This window comes from Ursus arctos, unplaced genomic scaffold (assembly GCF_023065955.2).
Source record: "Ursus arctos isolate Adak ecotype North America unplaced genomic scaffold, UrsArc2.0 scaffold_3, whole genome shotgun sequence".
NCBI lineage: Eukaryota > Metazoa > Chordata > Mammalia > Carnivora > Ursidae > Ursus > Ursus arctos.
Window position 1 is genome coordinate 28,986,212 of NW_026622985.1, and position 22,118 is coordinate 29,008,329.

At 37.0% G+C, this 22,118-nt stretch overlaps 2 protein-coding genes across 10 annotated transcripts in view; one reads left to right on the forward strand and one right to left on the reverse strand.

The window, feature by feature from the left end:
- Positions 1–21,906, reverse strand: part of ELAPOR2 (endosome-lysosome associated apoptosis and autophagy regulator family member 2) — a 251,430-nt gene extending 229,524 nt beyond the window's left edge. For 3 of the 6 annotated variants that reach the window (XM_057304429.1, XM_057304434.1, XM_057304433.1), the window contains exons 1-2: positions 21,824–21,901; positions 5,662–5,810 (exon numbers count right to left, since the gene is read on the reverse strand). In XM_057304429.1, coding sequence (XP_057160412.1) covers positions 5,662–5,686 — 25 coding nt within the window. In that variant the 5' untranslated portion in view covers positions 5,687–5,810; positions 21,824–21,901. Of the gene's footprint in view, positions 1–5,661; positions 5,811–21,823 lie in introns of all 6 variants that reach the window. The other 3 variants (XM_057304430.1, XM_057304427.1, XM_057304431.1) reach the window with 3 other exon arrangements.
- Positions 21,907–21,935: 29 nt separating this feature from the next.
- Positions 21,936–22,118, forward strand: part of DMTF1 (cyclin D binding myb like transcription factor 1) — a 44,265-nt gene continuing 44,082 nt past the window's right edge. For 2 of the 4 annotated variants that reach the window (XM_057304437.1, XM_026504771.4), the window contains exon 1: positions 21,968–22,099. The gene's annotated coding sequence lies outside the window, so the exon portion shown is untranslated. Of the gene's footprint in view, positions 22,100–22,118 lie in introns of all 4 variants that reach the window. The other 2 variants (XM_026504758.4, XM_026504764.4) reach the window with 2 other exon arrangements.

Sequence of the window (22,118 nt, forward strand, 5' to 3'; positions counted from 1 at the left end):
GCAAAAAGCATAAATAAGAGTACGAAAAGTATACACACACACACACACACACACACACACACAAAAGCAGTAAAAATAAGTATTTCTATAAAAATTAGTAAAGGGATTCATAAAATAAAAGGATGTAAAATATGACAACATATACTAAAACATGGGGGAAAGGAGTAAAGAGTGGGCTTAAGCTTAAGGGATGGTCATCTTAATATAGATTGCTACATGCAGAAGATGTTATATACAAACCTAATGGTAACCACAAATAAAAGCCAGTAATATATATGCACAGAAAAAAAAAAGGAATCCAAGTATATCATTAAAGAAAACCAATAAACCACGAAAGAAAGCAAGAGAAGAAAGGATCAGAGAAAATCTATAGAAACCACCACAAAACAAGTAACAAAATGGCAACAAATACATATATATCAATAATTGCTTTGGATGAAAATAGACTAAATTCTCCAATCAAAAGACATAAGGTGACAGAGTAGATTAAAATACAAGACCCATCTATATGCTGCATACAAGGTACTCATTTCAGTCCAAAAGACTCCTGTAGATGGAAAGTGAGGAAAAAACATTTATCATGCAAATGGGTGTCAAAAGAAAGCCAGGGTAGCAATACTTACATTGGACAAGATAGACTTTGAAACAAAGACTGTAACAAGAGACAAAAAAGGACACTATATAATAATAAATAATAAAAGAGACAATCCAACAAGAGGATATAACAATTGTAAATATTTATTGTACCCAATACAGGAACACCCAAATACATAAAATACTTAATGACAAACATAAAAGAAATAATCAGCAGTAATACAATAATAGTAGGGGACTTTAACACCCATTTACATTGATGGACAGATCATCCATACAGAAAATCCACAAGGAAACACCAGCTTTGAATGACACACTGGACCAGAGGGATTTAACAAACATATTCTGAACATTCCATCCTAAAACAGCAGAATACACATTCTTTTCAAGTGCACATGGAATGTTCTCCAAAATGGATCACATATTAAGCCACAATACAAGTTTCAACAAATACAAAAAAAATCAAAGTCATACCATGCATCTTTTCTGACCACAATGCTATGAAACTAGGAATCAACCACAAGAAAAAGTCTGGAAAGAGCACAAATACATGGATATTAAATAACGTGTTACTAAACAATGAATGAGTCAACCAAGAAATAAAAGAAGAAATAAAAAATTACATGGGAACAAATGAAAATGAAAACACAATGGTCCAAAATCTTTGGGATGCAGCAAAAGTGGTTCTAAGAGAGTAGTTTATAGCAATACAGGTCTACCTCACGAAGCAAGAAAAACCTCAAATGAACAACCTAACTTTATACCTAGAGAAGCTAGAAAAAGTACAAACAAAACCCAAACAATAAAACCCAGCAAAAAGAAGGAAATAATAAAGATTAGAGCAGAAATAAATGATGTAGAAACTAAAAAAAAAAAAAAAAAAAGAACAGATCAATGAAAGCAGGAGCTGGTCCTTTAAAAAGATCAACAAAATTGATAAACCTCTAGCAAGACTAATCAAAAACAAAAAACAAAAACAAAAGAGAGGGAGGACCCAAATAAATAAAATCACAAATGGAAGAGGAGAAATAACAACCATCACCACAGAGTACTATGAAAGCACATATTGCCAACAAACTGGACGACTTCAAAGAAATGGATAAATTCCTAGAAACATATATCTACCAAAACTAAAGTGGAAGAAATAGAAATTTTGAACAGATCAATTACTAGCAATGTAACTGAATTAGTAATCAAAAAACTTCCAACAAACAAAAATCCAGGACCAGACAGCTTCCCAGGTGAATTCTACCAAATATTTAAGGAAGAGTTAACACCGTTCTCCTCGAACTATTCCAAAAAATAGAAATGGAAGGAAAACTACCAAATTCATTCTATGAGGCCAGTATTACTTTGATACCAAAACTAGATAAAGACACCACACACACACAAAAAAAGAACTACAGGTCATTAACTCCAATAAGCCTATATGCAAAAATCCTCAACAAAATACTAGCAAACCAAATCCAACAATACATTAAAAAAAAAAAAAATTCACCAAGATCAATTGGGATCTATTCCTGGGTTGCAAGGGTGTTTCAATATTCACAAATCAATTAACATGATACATCACGTCAATAAAAGAAAGGATAAGAACCATATGATCATTTCAATAGACACAGAATAAGCATTTGACAAAGTACAACATCCATTCTTGATAAAACCCTCAACAAAGTAGGTTTGGAGGAAACATATCTCAATACAATAAAGCCATGTGTGAAAACCCACAGCTAACATCATCCTTAATGGGGGAAAAGTAAGAGCTTTTCCTCTAAAGTCAGGAAAAGACAAGGACGTCCATTCTCACCACTGCTGTTCAACACAGGACTGGAAGTCCTAGCCACAGTAATCAGACAACATAAAGAAATAAAAGGCATCAAAATTAGTAAGGAAGAAGCAAAACTTTCACTATGTGCAGATGACATGTTACTACAGAAAACCTGGAAGACTTCACCAAAAAACTGCTAGAACTGATACACAAATTCAGTAAAGTCACAGGATAAAAAATCAATGTATAGAAATCTGTTGTATTTCTATACACCAATAATGAAGCAGCAGAAAGAGAAATTAAAAAAACAATCCCATTTACAATTACACCAAAAACAGTAAAATACTTAAGAATAAACCTAACCAAAGAAGTTAAAGACCTGTACTCTGAAAATTATAAAACACTGATGAAAGAAATTCAAGATGACACAAAGAAATGGAAAGACTTTCCATGCTCATGGGTTGGAAGAACAAATATTGTTAACAAATATTGTTAACAAATATTGTTAAAATGTCTATACTGCCCAAAGCAATCTACAGATTTAATGCAATCCCTATCTAAATACTAACAGCATTTTTCACAGAACTAGAACAAACAATCCTAAAATTTGTATGGAAACACAAAGACCCTGAACAGCCACAACAATCTTGAAAAAGAAAAACAAAACTGGAGGTATCACAATTCCACTCTTCAAGGTCTATGAAAAGCTACAGTAATCAAACCAGCCTCGTATGGGCATAAAAATAGACACATAGATCAATAGAACAGAATAGAAAACCCAGAAATAAGCCCACAATTATATGGTCAATTAATCTTCGACAAAGGGGGAATGAATATCCAATGGGAAAAAGACAGTGTCTCCAACAAATAATGTTGGGAAAACTGGACAGCCACATGCAAAAGAATGAAAGTAGACCACCTTCTTTCACCATACACAAAAATAAACTCAAAAGGGATGAAAGACCTAACTGTGAGACCTCAAACCATAAAAATCCTAGAAGAGAGCACAGGTGGTAATGTCTCAGACATCGGCCAAAGCAACATTTTTCTAGATAGGTCTCCTCAGACAATGGAAATAAAAGCAAAAATAAACTTTTGGGACTACATCAAAACACAAATTTCTGTACAGTGAAGGAAAAAATCAACACAACTAAAAGGAAACCTACTGAATGGGAGAAGATATTTGCAAATGACAAATCCAATAAAGGGTTAGTATCCAAAATAAAGAACTGATATAACTCAACACCCAAAGAACAAATAATCCAGTCAAGAAATGAGCAGAAGACATGAACAGAAATTTTTCCACAGAAGACACATGGCTAGTCAACAGATATATGAAAAGATGTTCATTACCACTTACCATCAGGGAAGTGCAAATCAAAATGCCATGGAGATATCACCTCGCAACTGCCAGAATGGCTAAAATCAACAACACAAGAGACAACAGGTGTTGGCGAGGATGTGGAGGAAAAGGAACCCTGGTGCACTCTTGGTGGGAAAGCAAACTGGTGCAGCCACAGTGGAAAACAGTATGGAGTTTCTTCAAAAAATTAAAAATAGAACTACCCTATGATCTAATAATTGCACTATTGGGTATTTACCCAACAAATACAAAGACACTAATTCAAAGGGATACATGCATCCCTGTTTATTGCAGCATTATTTACAATAGCCAGACTACAGAAGCAGCCTAAGTGACCATCGATAGATGAATGGATAAAGAAGGTGTGGTATATATTCCACCATATATACATAATTCAGACATAAGAAAGAATGAAATCTTGCTATTTGCAACAATGTGGGTGGAACTAGAGAGTATAATGCTAAGGGAAATAAGTCAGTCAGAGAAAGACAAATACCATATGATTTCATTCATATGTGGAATTTAAGAAACAAATGAGCAAAGGAAAAGACAAAAGAGAGAGAAACAAACCAAGAAACAGACTCTTAACTATAGGGAACAAATAACCATCTGTTAACCAGAACAAGCTGGTAACCTACCTCCCCTTTACCAGAGGGGAGATAGGTGGGGGGATGGGTGAAACAGGGGATGGAGATTAAAGAATGCACTTATCATGATGAAATAAAATGAGATAAAATTATAAAAAAAAGAAATCTACATAAAGTATGTATTAGCTAATAAAAATGTATCAATATTAGTTCATTAATTTTAACAAATATACTATAGTTATAAGATGGACATATGGGGACTCTGTATCATCTTCATTTTTCTATAAATCTAAAACTGTTCTAAAAAAAATAAAGACTATTATCAAAAATACAGTTTTTGGCTACATCTAGGGTTGATCTCTAAGTCTGTGCCCTTCCTTCCTCACTCTCTACCAATTAAAAGTCCAAATTTCTTAGCTTAGTATCCAAGGTCCAAGAAGATTGCAAAATACTGTCCTCTGGTAATTTACAGTTCTTCCCATCAAGAGGTGACGTCTTCTTCTAACTCATATATGGGCTCAGTTAGTGACTTACTAATGTAAAACAATTGGAGGCTTACTAATGTAAAACAATTGGAGACTTACTAATGTAAAACAAATTATATGAGCATTGGGTCTTGCCTTCTTTGTTCCTCTTGGAATACAGCTGCTATCTAGCAGCCCAAGCTATCAAGCCCAAGGTAGACAGCTGATTTGACAACATGGAGAACTGAGCATGTGCACATGAGCCATCAACCTATCAACTAGACATGTGAATGAGGCCATCCAATCCCAGCTGATCTTCTAGCTGACTTCAGCTGCATGAGTAGGAAAACAGCTGAAAAACTAACCAACTGCTGCCAGCTCCAATTGCAGACCCATTAAGTAGTGAGTAAATAATTGTTTTAACACGCTAAAAGTTGTGTTTGGGGGCGGGGGTGTTGTTACATGGCAAAGCAGCAAAGATGAACAGATGCATGCCTCCATTAACTTAACCCAGCCAAGTCACATTTCCAGCTTTGCTTTCCAGAATTCCCCTATGTGCCCCCCAAACTGCACATGTTTTTATTCCCTAGAAATTCTTTGCATTTTCCTGAATATTTCCTCATGAAATTTTCTTCCACGTGAAGTGCCTTCACTCTCATACATCTACTTAAAGAAATAACACTCATCTTCCCCTTGTACAGGAAGTTTCACATATAAATAAGAAGAGGAGAAAATTTGGTTCATCAGAGTTCCTCTTAGTATTCTTAAAAAACGCCTTGGTGAGAAGGGAGGGAGCTTGAAGGGCATTGCATGGATTAGAATATAGACTCAGCTGCAGAAACAGAAACCCAAAATATAAGTGTATTAAAAAGAAGATAGGGGCACCTGGGTGGCTCAGGCAGTTAAGCATCTGCCTTTGGCTCAGGTCATGATTTCAGGGTCCTAGAATCGAGCTCTGCGTTGGACTTCCTGCTAAGTGGGGAGTCTGCTTCTTCCTCTTGCTCTGCTCCTTCCCCTGCTCATGCTCTCTCTCTCTGAAAGAAAGAAAGAAAGAAAGAAAGAAAGAAAGAAAGAAAGAAAGAAAGAAAGAAAGAAAGAAAAGGTAAATGCTTATCCGTCTCTCAAGGCATAGTCAGTCAAGGACAGGCAACATGTCAGTACATCTGGTTGTTCTACTATTCCTGACGCTCTTATCGGCATAGTTCAAGATGATTCTTACCACCACCTTCACATCCCAACCAGAAGGAAGAGGGAAAGTGAAAAGGAGGGCAGGCTCATTCCTTTCAGGGGGAAAACCCAGATGGCATATACTTCAGTTCTTGCTTACATCACATTGGCTAGTGATGGTCATACGATTATACCTGGCTATACAGGAAGCTAGGAGATGTATTGTTACCTTGGCATTCAAATATTCTACTAACACTATGGAGGAAGGGACGAACAAATACAGGGATTAGTAGTAGCCTCTACCACAGGTTAGATCATGCATATTAGCCTACTAAAATGCTATATATAAGGCAAGAAGAGAAACTGGCTTTGTTCCTGAAAGATAGGAAAGAATAGGAGAGGAGAGAAAGAAGCCAGAGAAATGGTGGAAGGCTATGACTCCTCCCTGAAACCTTTAACTCTCCCACAAAGCCTAAATTCTTAGAAAGAGAAACCCTGTGATAACTGGTGAAGAGATTCGATTCTTCAAGGTAAAATAGAATGTGCACCTGGATCAAGAATTAGAGGAAGAAGGAGAATCTGCAGGAGAATATGGAAAGGTCTAAAACTCTGAGAATCTGCAGGAGAATATGGAAAGGTCTGAACCCAGGTGGACTTTGGAAATGAAGCAATCTTACATTGATTTCATGAGATGGGAGATAGGAGGCCCCAACGTAGCTCCTTTTAAATTCCACAACTTTTAAACAAACAGGGGTGCTAAGAGCAGGATTAAGCATAGTTGAAAAAAACATAGTCAAAAAGAAATCACTGTAGAATTCCTAATTATGCTACTTATAGTAACTATCAAGTTAGCAATTTGAGAGAGCTTTAGTTAGACTTAACGTAGTGTTGGGTTTTAGCCACTGGAAATAAATATGAATCACTTTCTTAACTGAAAAGTAGGCTAAATGTAACCATCTCAGATTTTAAGAATTTCACCTAAATTTTTTCTCAACCACATTTTGTGTACTGATACTAACACATCAGTGAAGAAAACAGGATGAACTGGCCAATTTCCATCTTTCCAAACAGACTCCATAATATAGTGGAAATGACCCAGCAGATGGACAAACTGAGCATTTCTGACAGATTGCAACATGACTGATTACAAAATAATTCATTGCTGAAGAGGCCTCATCACCATTAGAAGCTGTCATGGAGAAAGTTTATTTAGAACCAAATAAACACAAACGAAGAGTCATCAGGAAGCCCTATGTGAGCATCTATGCCGTTTTTCACAGAAAGTGATCTTTCAGATGTTAACCAGGTACAATACAAGAAGGCCTTCTTAGAAGAAATTCCTTGTTGAACAATATAGTCCTGTCCTTCCTATGTAAGCTTGTTGGGGAACATCATATTATATAAAATCAAAAAGCACTTAACATAAATGCTATATGTCAAGTATTCATTAGTATAATAATAATTTTGAGCTATTAATGGGTTGCAGTTGCTTCCTGAACTTTCTTATACCTGTCATCCTTCATGAAGGCAACTTTGATAGTTTTCTCTACACTGCCTCAGAGAAGGAACATACACACAGACTAGAACCAAGAAGTAAGTTAAACTTCTGAGTGGACTTTTATAAATTATATGAGACAATATTGAAACCCAGAGTCTTATCTTTGAGAGACAGGAAATATGGAGGAAAAAATAGGTTTGTGGGATCCTAAAAACTTTCGTTTAAAAACTAATAGAAGAGCCTAAACCACCTAGATCAGAGTTTATATCATAAACCAGAGTGTGGGAAGAATGCTGATGCTGTAAGAGCTGTTTTCCCAACCAAAAGGAAATGAAAATTTTGACAAGAGAACAAGCAGTAGTAGGTGAGAAGGAACCCCATATGCTACTCCCTTCTTGGAGGCAAAAATCCTAGGTCAGAGGGAGAGAAAGGAATAGAAACCCCAGACAAATTTGTGGGGATCCCAGAAAAGAATGGAGCTTTTGGCATTCTAGGGTTTAGTCCAAAAGACTCCATGTTCTGGTTAGCTAGCACTGAAAAAAAAAAAAAATTCTCTAAAACATAATGATTTAAAACAACAATAATCATTTTATTATTGCTTACAGTTTCTATGGATGAGAATTTGGGAAAAGGCTGGGATAAACAGTTCTAGCTTGCAGGTCTCTCATGCCTTTGCAGTCAGATAATGGCTGGAACAGTAACAATGGATGAAAGGTATCCACAAATCCCTTCAAAAGGTAGATCCCGATCCCTACCCCCTTGAGTGTGGGCTGGCCTGAGTGACTCATTTCCAATGAATAGAATAAAATAGAAGCGACAATGTGTAACTCGTGAAACTAGGTCATAAAAGGCATTGAAGCTTCCTCCTTGATCTCACTCTTGGATCTCTTGCTCTCAGAGAGGCCAGTTGCCATGTGCTTGAGGACAATCAAGCAGCCAATGGAAAGGCCCATATGGTAGGAATTGAGGCCTCTAGCCAATAGCCAAGGATGAAGCTTCTTGCCACAGCCATGTGAGTGAGTGATCTTGAGGCTAGATGACTGAAGCCCCAGCTGACATCTTGCTTGACTGCAACCTTGTGAGAGTCCCTAAGGAAATCACTCAGCTAAGCTACTCCTGAATGCTTGACCCACAGAAACTAAGAGGTAATAAATGCTTGCCGTTTTAAGCCACTACATTTTGGGGTAATTTGTTATGCAGCAACAGATACCTCATTTGGAGAGGAGGTTGGAGCAGCAAGGGGCTCTTCAGTCATACTCATCTTTTTACATGGTGCCTCTTCATGTGGTTTTTCTGAATGGGCTAGTTTGGCCTTCCTCACAGTATGGCAGCTGGGCTGCTTTTATGGTGGCTGCTTACGTGATGCCTGACAGGCTTTTGATGATCTATCTTCCGAAGTCACATAGCACCACTTTCTGCATACTCTATTGGTTAAAATAGTCACAGAAGCTGTACCATTTCAATGGGAGGAGTCCTTCCTCTTGATGGGAAGGTATGAAAGCTGTATTGTATGAAAAGCATGTTGGATGAGAAATACTGTTACAGCCATTTTTGGAAAATACAATCTTCCACATTTAAGCCAAGTGCCACGTCCATCAGGGATTTGAATAGTAGATTAGTGGAGCTATAAATATAGGAGTCATCAGTGTATAAGAGCAGTTGAAGCCACTGGAGTGGATGAAATCACTTAGGAAGACAGATTAGAAAGAGAAGGAGATGTGGACACAGGAGGTCACCATGAAGAGCTCTAAAATTTAAAAGCCAGGCCAGCCAAGAAGTGTTTAGAGAGATAGAAGGAATTCCAGAGTGATTTAAAAGTACCAGCCATTGGATGCTGTCTAAAACCATTTAAGATGGAAATATAACAAAACTTAAACCCTCCTAAACAAATAAACAAACAACTAAATACCTTGCCTAGAAGAAAAAAATATATGCATAGTGGATTCATGCCTATAGCATACGGAGTGTCGTATAAGTTGTTTTTTTTTTTAAGATTTTATTTATTTATTTGTCAGAAAGAGAGAGCACAAGCAGGGGGAGTGGCAGGCAGAGGGAGAGGCAGGCTCCTTGCTGAGCAAGGAGCCCGACATGGAACTCCATCCCAGGACCCCGGGATTATGACCTGAGCTGAAGGCAGATGCTTCACTGACTGAGCCACCCAGGCATCCCAAGTTTTTAATTCTTTGCCGTTGTTGTTCCTGCCATTCAAGGAGATCTATACTTATTATGGCCAATAGTATCATTATTGCTTCAAACATAACCTCTGTGCACAATGCTAGGCTAAGTATTAGGCATCTAGTGTTGATACAATAAAAGACTGCGTTCTTCATGCCTGGGGGGGAAAAAACCCAGAGTATTGGATCTCAAAACCAAGAAAAAAAAAGAGTATTCAAAGAAGGAAGAGGTAGTCATTTCAGTAGTAAAGGCTGCTGAAAAATTAAGTTAAGTGATAATAGAATATTATTCATTGGATTTAGCAACATGAGGCCATTAATGATCTTTAGTGGGATGTTGGAGGCAGAAACCAGACTACAGTGGTTAAAAATATAGAAGAAGGAATAAGTACAGTCCTGGAAGGGAGACAGGTCAAAAGCACAAAAAAAGAGATTAGCCTTGATTAAGAGAATGAACATCTCTAGAATTGTAGAGAAGGAGGTTAGATAAACACAGGTGACCATATAAGTGGGGGCAGCCCATTGAGGGAGTTCATTCTTAAAAGACTCCATAAAGGTCATTTGTTTAGAGAGAGGGGGAATAAATGGCTATCAGGGTCTGGGGAGCTCTCTCAAGACCTGTTACTGAAGAAATGACAGACACATTCCTTGCAAAACGGTAGAGTATGATATATGTCTTTAAATTTTTCATCAGGACTGAGTTTTTTTTGGTTTTTTTTGTTTTTTGTTTTTTTTTAAAGATTTTATTTATTTATTCAACAGAGATAGAGACAGCCAGCGAAAGAAGGACACAGCAGGGGGAGTGAGAGATGAAGAAGCAGGCTCAAAGCGGAGGAGCCTGATGTGGGGCTCGATCCCATAACGCTAGGATCACGCCCTGAGCCGAAGGCAGACGCTCAACCGCTGTGCCACCCAGGCGCCCCCATCAGGACTGAGTTTTATCTTCTATTTGCTTAAACAACAATACAAAGAAGTGAAATCAACCATCTCGCTTTCTATTTAGTTTTTTTTAAATAAAACACCTAACAATTTATATATTACTACAAAGTCAATATGTGAATGGTAGGAAAACCCTGGTCATTTGTTGCATCCTACCAGCAGTTATAAGCCACTTATCCTAGGGAAATCTAATTTTTAAATACTTCATCCAAATTATTACTTTCTCAAAATGTAGTTGCAGTGGAGAGAGGTAGGAAAGGCCTAAAAGCAAAGGCTTCAGATTCATTTTTGTTTTTAGCCACTGCAAGAGACAGATTGCTTATAGAGTACTATATTTACTGTGACCTTTTCAAATAACATAGTTATTTATAACATTATGTATGAGATATTGTTGTATCATATATTTTTCCTGCAATTGGTCGACAATGGCAAAGCAGCATGGGTTCCTTCTCAGAGGAGATTCTTGTGAAAATTTATTACAGGCTCAAGATCAAGAGTGTTCTCAATAATGATTTCATGGCAGATGGCTCTTTGGCAAAGGAAAAGAAGGAAAAGACTGCAGCATCGTGTGAAAATGGGCTCCTGTTCAACAAAAATAGAGATTATCCAATTATAATGGAAATAGAGAAAGTAGTTTCACCTTCAAAGAATGGCTGTAACAGGCTTATGTCATAGTATACCAGGTTGAACTAACACAGACCAAAGTTTGGCCTAAATGTAAATTTCTGGTAAGAAACGTAAACAGAGGAAAAAGACATTAGTGATACTGTGACTGTGGGAGCCACATATCTTCCTTACTCTAGGTTTGCTGGTATCCGTGTAATACTGCTGCAATGGCTACAATTCTAAAACAGGATTATATGTAATAATACTGTTCACCACTCTGAACAGATGGCTCACAGCAGCTCTGCTTTCCTAATCCTGTTATTCCCAATCTCATTAAATTAAAAATTATATATTACATGTTTTTACCAGGTCCGCCCACTTAAGATGTAGTCATTATAACAAAAGTATTATGCTCTGGAATTTAATTTGATATGGCTATATTTAATACATTGTAGATGTTCTTAAATTGGGTAGGTATTAAAAGACTAGGTTGATACTTCAGGTAATTGTTTTTGGTGGAATTGCTTCTTTGATAAACAGTGTTTTCTGTTGAGTTTGGATTTTAAGTCTAACTATTTCAGGCCAAGAAAGACCTTTAGCTTGCATGTGTTTATATGCATCTGTTGTATGCATGTTAAAAGTATCCAGTGAAACTTTGTAGAAGGGGTTTCCTCAAATAAGTGGCCATATCACCTTCTCCAGTACATAAAGCGCTTTGTCCAGAAACATGAAAACAGGCCTCTTCCCAAGGAGTTTCAGAGAAACAAAAAAACTCAAAACAATGCAATTTATAATATTCCTTTCCATATCTATTATCAATAGACTGACATTTTGGAAGGCAGTTTAAAATAAATTAAGAAGTTATCTAAAAATAGACTACCTGTTAGCTATTTTTATTTCAAGATAAATCTTTTTTTCAATATAAATCTTAGTGAATAATTTTTTTATATTCTAATGCTCTTCACTGAGATGGAATTGTCACCCTAATAAATCCTACTCAATGGTCAAATAACACAATTCTCTCCTGTTTTTCATTTTTTTGTTGTTATAATGGGCAAGACAAATAACAATACCTGACATTTTGGAGCACCTACTATTTGCCAGATATTGTTCAAAGTGCTTTGACTAGAACAAATATTGTTAAAATATCTATACTGCCCAAAGCAATCTACAGAGTTAATGTAATCCCTATCAAAATACTAACAGCATTTTTCACAGAACTAGAACAAACAATCCTAAAATTTGTATGGAAACACAAAAGACCCTGAATAACCAAAACAATCTTGAAAAAGAAAAACAAAACTGGAGGTATCACAATTCCACTCTTCAAGGTCTATGAAAAGCTACAGTAATCAAACCAGCCTCGTATGGGCATAAAAATAGACACATAGATCAATAGAACAGAATAGAAAACCCAGAAATAAGCCCACAATTATATGGTCAATTAATCTTCGACAAAGGGGGAATGAATATCCAATGGGAAAAAGACAGTGTCTCCAACAAATAATGTTGGGAAAACTGGACAGCCACATGCAAAAGAATGAAAGTAGACCACCTTCTTTCACCATACACAAAAATAAACTCAAAAGGGATGAAAGACCTAACTGTGAGACCTCAAACCATAAAAATCCTAGAAGAGAGCACAGGTGGTAATGTCTCAGACATCGGCCAAAGCAACATTTTTCTAGATAGGTCTCCTCAGACAATGGAAATAAAAGCAAAAATAAACTTTTGGGACTACATCAAAACACAAATTTCTGTACAGTGAAGGAAAAAATCAACACAACTAAAAGGAAACCTACTGAATGGGAGAAGATATTTGCAAATGACATATCCAATAAAGGGTTAGTATCCAAAATATATAAAGAACTGATACAACTCAACACCCTAAAACAAATAATCCAGCCAAAAATGAGCAGAAGACATGAACAGACATTTCTCCAAAGAAGACACACAGCTGGTCAACAGATATATGAAAAGATGTTCATCACCACTTACCATCAGGGAAGTGCAAATCAAAATGCCAAGGAGATATCACCTCGCAGCTGTCAGAATGGCTAAAATCAACAACACAAGAGACAACAGGTGTTGGCGAGGATGGGGAGGAAAAGGAACCCTGGTGCACTCTTGGTGGGAAAGCAAACTGGTGCAGCCACAGTGGAAAACAGTATGGAGTTTCTTCAAAAAATTAAAAATAGAACTACCCTATGATCTAATAATCACACTTTGGGTATTTACCCAACAAATACAAAGACACTAATTCAAAGGGATACATGCACCCCTATGTTTATTGCAGCATTATTTACAATAGCCAGACTACAGAAGCAGCCTAAGTGACCATCGATAGATGAATGGTTAAAGAAGGTGTGGTATATATATATACAATGGAATATTATTCAGCCATAAGAAAGAATGAAATCTTGCCGTTTGCAATAACATGGATGGAACTAGAGAGTATAATGCTAAGTGAAATAAGTCAGTCAGAGAAAGACAAATACCCTATGACTTTACTCATACGTGGAATTTAGGAAACAAAACAAATGAGCAAAGGAAAAGAAAAAAGAGAAACAAACCAAGAAACAAGACGCTGAACTCTAGAGAACAGATGGTGACCAGAGGGGAGGTAGGTGGGGGGATGGGTGAAATAGGTGAAGGGGATTAAGAGTACACTTATGAACACTGAGTAATGTATAGAATTGTTGAATCACTATATTGTATTCCTGAAACTAATATAACACTGTATGTTAACTACACTGGAATTTAAAAGCTTAACAACAATATTAAATACAGAGCTGTAGTGTAATTTAAAAGAAGCATAGTGCTTTGATGAAGCAAGACCAATGAGCATTGATCCACTTTTCCTAATATTTGCAATTCAGACTAATTTGATGACTCCAAATTATTTGATTCATATTTTGTCTTAATCCCTCATTAAGTTGTTAATAATGAGCAAGTTTTACAGGCAGTTGCAACAATTCAGTAAATTGGTACTTGAAACAAGAGTTTTTTATGAAGACACATTTTTGAAAAACTACTACAATGTAAGCTCTTCCATTAGAAAATATGTTCTTTGAGGGCAAGGACATTATCTCTCTTGATCTCTACAACAAGAGATCTAAAAGAGTGCTCAGCACAAAGTAGGTGCTCAGGAAGATCTGCAGAATGAAGCCAAGGAATAAGTGTACCACAGATGTGCAAGCTCCTGAAAGCTATAAAGGTTACACATGTTCCTTATTTCCTTCTTTTATTTCTTTCACCGTGTATTCTGTGCAAGGGAATTAGAGGTACATTGAAAAGGGGATAATTCAATGACAAGCCTTCAAATGATAGAAGACTTGTCACATTTGGATTTCAAAGCATATCCCTTTGGTTTTCTTACTGATGAGGCTACCATAGTGTAATACTAACAAATTCAAACCACAGAATTCTTATCTACTGTTGAAGCTACTACTCTGGAAAGAAAGAAAAAAAAATCTTGCTAAACAACAGGGACATCTGCTGGTTAAAATGCAATGCTTCTACCCTTAAAATATTGCTTCTAGATGGACAAGGAGATTCGGGCAATAAAGTAACTCCAAACCTTCTGTTTGCTCACTTTCAGAGCATTCTGTTAAAATACCCTCCTTGCACTACAGTAATAATTAAAGGGAGCATGTATTTTATTCCAGAGTTATGCAAGTAGTGACACTATCTGAAAAACAACTGAGCTCTCTGTAGTCAGTAACTATTACCAAAGAAGAGAAATGGCTAGCTTCCTGATCTTCTGGCTTAAGAAACTAATTATTTTTTATATCAACAAACATTTAAGAGTATATTAAAGTATTGTGCCATATGCTGACAAACTGAAGCAATGAGATAAGGCAGAGGTGGCAGATGGTCCAGCCACCTCTGGTTCCTGTGCTGACCACCAATCTTAGAGGAGGGGACTTAAAAGACTGAGCCTACCCCTTACTAACACTGTGCTCTTTCCCTTTTATAATTATACGGGCCAGTTGCTTTCTACAAATACACTCTTTCCCATATTAACTGGGCAAATGCTCTCCCATCTTTTACCCCCTACTATGGTGATTTCTTCTCATCTTTCTAGTCTCTGTTCAAATGTCTTCTCAGAATGCCCTACTCTGAATACCCCATGGAAAGCTTACTTTCAGAGCATTCAATCTGTGTCCTCCTTAGAACTTATAAAAATTGGCAAGTATTTACTGGCTTATTGGTATATTATCCCTCTGTCTCCTATGACAGACTGTAAAGGAACAGGTCTTTGAATCTGGGTCCAGACATTCTCCCAATTTTAGTCAAGTAACTTAACTGTTTCATTTTGCACACAAAAAAATTTCAAGGACAGAATGAAAACTTTTATCCTCGCTTACTGGGAGTATCCAAAGTCTTGGTTCTTCATTTTCCTAACTGAAAGAGAAACCAAATTTTGCTAATGTTCTATTAATAAGTCTCAGTAAAGACCTACTGCAAAAGAAAAAGTGAGGAGGGTATAAAGAGGTGGTGACTAGATTGAGAGATAAAAAGAAGTGTGGAGATGAGACACTGACACAAAATGGGGGGGAGAGGAAGGAGCATGACAGGGGTATTACATGGAGTGCCATAAACCCCAGAGAAAAGCCTAGAGGAGGAATGTGAGACCAAAGAGGACCTGGAAGAGTATCATGTGTGGGCCTAATTAGGGAAAGTTTGTTCTTTCCCCTATTAGCATAGGAATCCCCATCAGCTGTCCAGAACTTCTTGAAAGACTTCCAGTGTAGCCCACAAACTGTATTAACATGACTCAGAAACTGTGTAGAAAGAAAATGGACTACCCAGTAATTGTATTTTTCATATACTTTGAACAAAAGCCTTTGCAAACATCTCTTTCATACCATCCAGGACATGAGATAATCAACAGAACCTGCCTCTCAGTATATGAAACACTTTCGTGTTTAAGAAAACTAATTTCATCAATATTTTATCACTGATGAGCTTCAAGAAAGTGTTATAAAAAATCTAGAGTCCAAGAGAGTTAATCATAAGTAGCAAATGCAGCAAATACCATAACTGTGCTGTAAATACTTTTATAACTTCTATTTGGGATAGAACTATTTCTATGATTTTTCTACAAAATATTTAATTCTTTATTAGATAAATCCTAGGATAATATTAAAAATCTCTTGTATTCCCTAGGGATACAGTGACAAAGTACTAAGGTAAAAATAACCTACATGTAAAACTACAGAAAGTTGCCCTAGACTTCAAATTATATTATGGATAGTCCTTACAATCATTATGCAAGTTAAAGATAATATGATGTTACTATAATAAATTTTAGTATTTTTTTTTTAACTAAAAAAAGATTTTAAGTACATCCATTTCTCCCACCCTCCGCCCATCACCTCTGGCAGCTATCAATTTGTTATCTATATGTATGAGCTTGGGGTTTGTTTTTGGGGGAAGGGGTTTTTTGGGTTTTTTTTTTTTTTTTTTAAGTTTCCACATATAATCATACGGTATTTGTCTTTCTCTGACTTATTTCACTTAACATAATACCCTTCAGGTCTATCCATGTTGTCACAAATGGCAAGATTTCATTTTTTTATGGCTAAGTAATATTCCATTATACACACACACACACACACACATTCTTTATCCATTCATCCACTGATGGGCACTTAGGTTGTTTCCATAGCTTGGCTATTATAAGTAATGCTGCGATAAATATGAGGTGCATGGATCTTTTTGAGTTTGTGTTTTTGTTTTCTTCCAGTAAACACCCAGAAGTAGAACTGGTGGATTATATGGCTGTTCTATTTTTAATTTTTTGAGGAACATCCATAATGTTTTCCATAGTGGTTGCACCAATTTACATTCCCACCAACAGTGCACAAGGATTCCCTTTTCTCAACATCCTCATCAATGCTTATTTTTTTTATCTTTTTGATAATAGCCATTCTTTTTTTTTTTTTTAAGATTTTATTTATTTAATTGACACAGAGAGACAGCCAGCAAGAGAGGGAACACAAGCAGGGGGAGTGGGAGAGGAAGCAGCAGGCTCTTAGCAGAGGAGCCTGACCGTGGGACTCAATCCCAGAACGCTGGGATCACGCCCTGAGCCTAAGGCAGATGCTTAACAACTGCGCCACCCAGGCGCCCCTGATAATAGCCATTCCAACGGTGTGAAGTGATATCTCTTTGTGGTTTTGATTTGCATCTCCCTGATTAGTGATGTTGACCATCTTTTCAGGTACTTGTTGGTCATCTGTGTCTTCCTTGGAAAAATGTCTATTCAGATCTTCTGCCCATTTTTTAATCAGATTGGTTTTTTGCTATTGAAATGTAGGCGTTCTTTACGTATTTTGCATATTAGTCCCTTGTCAGATATATGATTTGCAAATATTTTCTCCCATTCAGTAGGTTGCCTCTTCATTTTATTGATGGTCTCCTTTGCTATACAGAAGCTTTTTAGTTTATTTTTGCTTTTGGTGTCAGGTTCAAAAAAATCACTGCCAAGACCTATGTCAGGGAGACTACTGCCTATGTTTTCTTCTAGGAGTTTTATGGTTTCAGGTCTTATGTTCCCATCTTTAATCTATTTTGAGTTAATTTTTATATATGATGTAAGATAGTGACTGAGTTTCATTCTTTTGCATGTGGCTGCCCGGTTTTCCCAATACTATTTATTGATAAGACTGTCCTTTAAACATTGTATATTCTTGACTTCTTTGTCATAAATTAATTGACCACATATGCATGGGTTTATTTTCGGCCTACTTTGTTCTATTGATCTATGTGTGTTTTTAATGTCAATACCATACTGTTTTAATTAATGTATCTTTGTAATACAGTTTGAAATCAGAGAGCATGATGCCTCCAGTTTTGTTCCTCTTTCTCAAGAATGCTTTGGTTATTTGAGGTCTTTTGTGGTTCCACACAAATTTAGAATTCTTTGTTCTATTTCAGTGAAAAATGCCATCAGAATTTTTAAGGGATTTTGTTGAATCTGTATATTGCTTTGAGTAGTATGAACACTTCAACAATATTAATCCTTCCCAACCATGAGCATGGAATATTTTCCATTTATTTGTCCTAAGTTCTTCCATTCATGTTTCATAGATATCAACACACAGGTCGTTCACCTGCTTAGTAAATTTCTTTTTAGGTATTTTATTCTTTTGAATGCAGTTGTAAATGGAATTGTTTTCTTAATTTCTCTTTCTGATAATTTGTTATTAGTGTATAGAAATGCAACCAGTTTTTGTGTATTGACTTTGTATTCTGCAACTTTAATGAACTGATTAATTCTAACAGTTTTTTGACAGTCTTTAGGATTTTATATATATAATATCATGTCATCTGCAGACAGTGAGTTTTACCTCTTCCTTTCCAATTTGGATGCTTTTACTTCCTATTCTTGCCTAATTACTGTGGCTAAGACTTCCAATACTAGGTTGAATAAAAGTGGTAATAAAAGTGGGTATCCCAGTATTGTTCCTGATCTCAGAGAAAAAGATTTCAGCTTTTCACCACTGTGTATGATTAGCTGTGGGTTTGTCATATATGGCCTTTCCTATGTTGAGGTACATTCCTTCTATATCCACTTTGTTTTTATCATAAATGGATGCTGAATTTGCTTTTAAAATTATATATTAAACTAGTATTAAAATACATTTGTCTTCCCCAAGTATATACTAACTGACTTTGGAAAAGGTATTTATGTAAGAAACTCACCCAGAAAGGGAGAATTAATTATGAGGATGGGCTTGACTTTTTCAGGGAATTAACGCAGACTGGAGCAGAGTGCAGTCTGCAAAATTTGGCAGAGGACAATGGACAGATAAACTATAATTTAGATACCACCCTGTCATGCCTTGGTGAAAAAGAATCCTATATGGTTATGCTTTATGAAAAATGTTGCTAATTAGGAACCACTTCCTCATAAATGTTAACAATTTTACATATGTAATTATTATTTAATTAGAACCCGCTCTGAGAGTAATTGCTTTTCTGGTCACTACACGTCAGGCCCTGTGCAATGCATGCCTACATTATTTTAGGAGGTAGATTTTATTATTTCCATGTTTTGAAGGCAAATGAAACTGAGCAGTGAATTACCATACCCACTACTAAACAATAAAGCCAAGATGCATACTTTGGTGTGACTTCAACATCTATTCCCCAATACAATCCTACCTCATGGTTTTGCTTATAAAAATGAGTGGTATACGTAATACCCAAGTAGGATACAGAGTATCACATATTGGTAATAAAGTCAGATGTAATAAAATGCTGCTTCTGGCATTTATTTTTGAAAATTGGTCAAATGTGTCTATCTTCCAGTTCAGTAAAGACTCTGGAAACTGGCTGAAATAGTTTGTTTTCATTATAGAAAGACTGCAAAGTGTACTTTGTGAGCTGCAGGAGTCATAGTTCAGAGCATGGGCTCTGCAGCTGAGGATTCAATTCTGACTCTATCACTTACTTATCTGCTGTGCACCCTTGCACATTTTTTCACTTCTTTCTGGTTGTCTAAAATAAGATTCATTTGTGATAACTGTACTGATGCACCTTACACTTGTGAACACTAAATGAGTTTAATACATGTAAAGCATTTGACACATAAGCAATCAAAAAATGCTGGCTCACGTTGTCCAAATCCAAAGGCTTATTTCACACTTTCATTCTTTCTTTTTTCAAATAGACTTTTTTTTTTTTAGATTTTAAGATGCAAAGCAAAACTTAGAGAAAGGTACAGACTTCCCATATACCACCTGCTCTACACATGCGTTGCCTCCTCCATTATTAACATCACCCACCAGAGGGATACATTTTTTACAAATGAAGAACCAACAATGACACATCATTATCACCCGAAGACCACAGTTCACATTAGGGTTCACTATTGGTGTTGTAAATTTCGTGGGTTTTAATAAACGTAGAAGCACTTGTATCTAGCATTTAGTATCATAGAGAATTGTTTCACTGCCTTAAATACCCTTTGCTCCATCTATTCCTCTCTCCAGCCCCAAACCTTGACAACTACTGATCTTTTTAACTAACTCCAGTTTTCCCCTTTCCGGAATGTCATGTAGTTTTAATCATACAGTATGACTTTTTCAGATTGACTTATTTTATTTGGTTATATGCATTTAGGTTTCCTTCATATCCTTTCATGGCTTGATAGTCCATTTCTTTTTAGCATTAGCTAATATTCTAGTGTATGGATGTACCACAATTTATCCCTTCACCTACTATAGCACATCTTGGTGTCCTCCAAGTTTTTTGGCAATTATGAAAAAAGTTGCTATAAATATCAGTGTGCAGATTTTCAGGTGTACTTAACTTTTCAACTCAATGGGTAAATAAGGAGCAATTGTTGGATCATACAGTAAGAACATTTAGTTCTGTAAGAAACTGCCAAACTGTCTCTCAAAGTGACTGTAAACTTTTGCATTCCCACTAGCAGAGTTCCTGTTCCACATTCTCACAAGAATTTGGTGTTGTCTGTGGCTTTTTTTTTTTTTTTTTGTCATTCTAATAGGTGTATAATGGTATCTCATTACTGTTTTGCACTTCTTTTGTGAAACCCAATGTTTATGCCAGAGACATTCTTTTACCCCAAAGAACAGCATGGTTATGTGGACTACTGCTAAAACCATGTACATCTGGCTTAACATGTGACTATGTTTCTAAACCCAATTCATTGTGTAGTTTTGTTTTGTTTTTTACCACGACCACTCCCATGTTTCTTTGATGAATTACTGCCCTTTTCACAAAGTCTTTCAACCATACTTTGTAGTCAAAGAAAACCACAACTGCACAGAAAAATCATAACATGCTAAGATAATGGGGGAGGGAAATCACTACGCATTATTAACCTCATTAGCTACTTAAGACCAATTTGGGAGTACATATTCACATTCTCTATAGCCTTTATTTGACCTTTACCACTGAGGTGAACTACATTCCCCTCCTAACAACGTAGTGTGAGTCTACACATAGTTGTTGGAAGCAAGAACATTAGTCAAGTGTAACTTTTAAACTTCTGTCATCCCGGCACAGAAAGAAGACTACAACAAACCTAGTTTTATAAACAAGTAAAATGAGATCGGAATCATAAATAGTTGTAACAGGTTCGGACCACTCCACCCTGATTTTCAAGGCCTTGAAATTCTTTAAAAACAAAATCTCTGCCACCGTCTTACGGAGATGCTGAAAGACTGGTCTAGGGGATAGGCCCGAGTATTGGTCCTTTCTAAAAGTTTCCCACGTAACTGAAGAACAACCGGCTTAGGAAAAACAGTGCTTTCAGACTGTAAACTAGAGTGGCAACTTCCTACGCTCACAGAGGACACTTCTGACCAGAACCCCATCACACTCCCAAAGCACCTAAGGCAAGGCAAACCAAATGTGAGGGGCCAGACTAATTCCCCGCTTTCTTCTCCATCTAGACAAGGCTCTTATTCCGCCCCACGCCCAGCTGTATCCGCTCTGGAGCCTGGCGAATTTATCAAACTCTGCCAGCTGGGCCCAACTGCCCCCCGAGGCGGAAAGACCACAGTTACGCCGAAAAAAGATGAGCCTCCTTTACAGCATCAGCAGCAGAATTGTCGGTACCAAGATTTCCCAGTAGGAAGAGAGAAGAGGAGCGGACCACAAACAACAGCCACACAGACCCTACCGAAGCTCCAATAAACCGGGACTTTTTTCAGGGCTCCGACTTGGCCGGAAGTGACGCGGTCAGCCAACACGCAGGGCAGTCCCAAGGGAGAGGAGAGCGGGAGGGGGAGCGTGCGGGGGCTGGGGGCGGGGCGCGGCCGTAGCTCCGTTTCCGGTGGCTCGTCGCGCTCGCTCACTCCAGCTGCAGCCACTCTTGCCCGTGGCTGCTTCCTCCATCCTGGTATTTTTTGGAGCCTCCATCCTGGTTCTTCCAAAGTGCCCGGACCCAAAACAGGAAGTAAGTGCGATGGAACCTT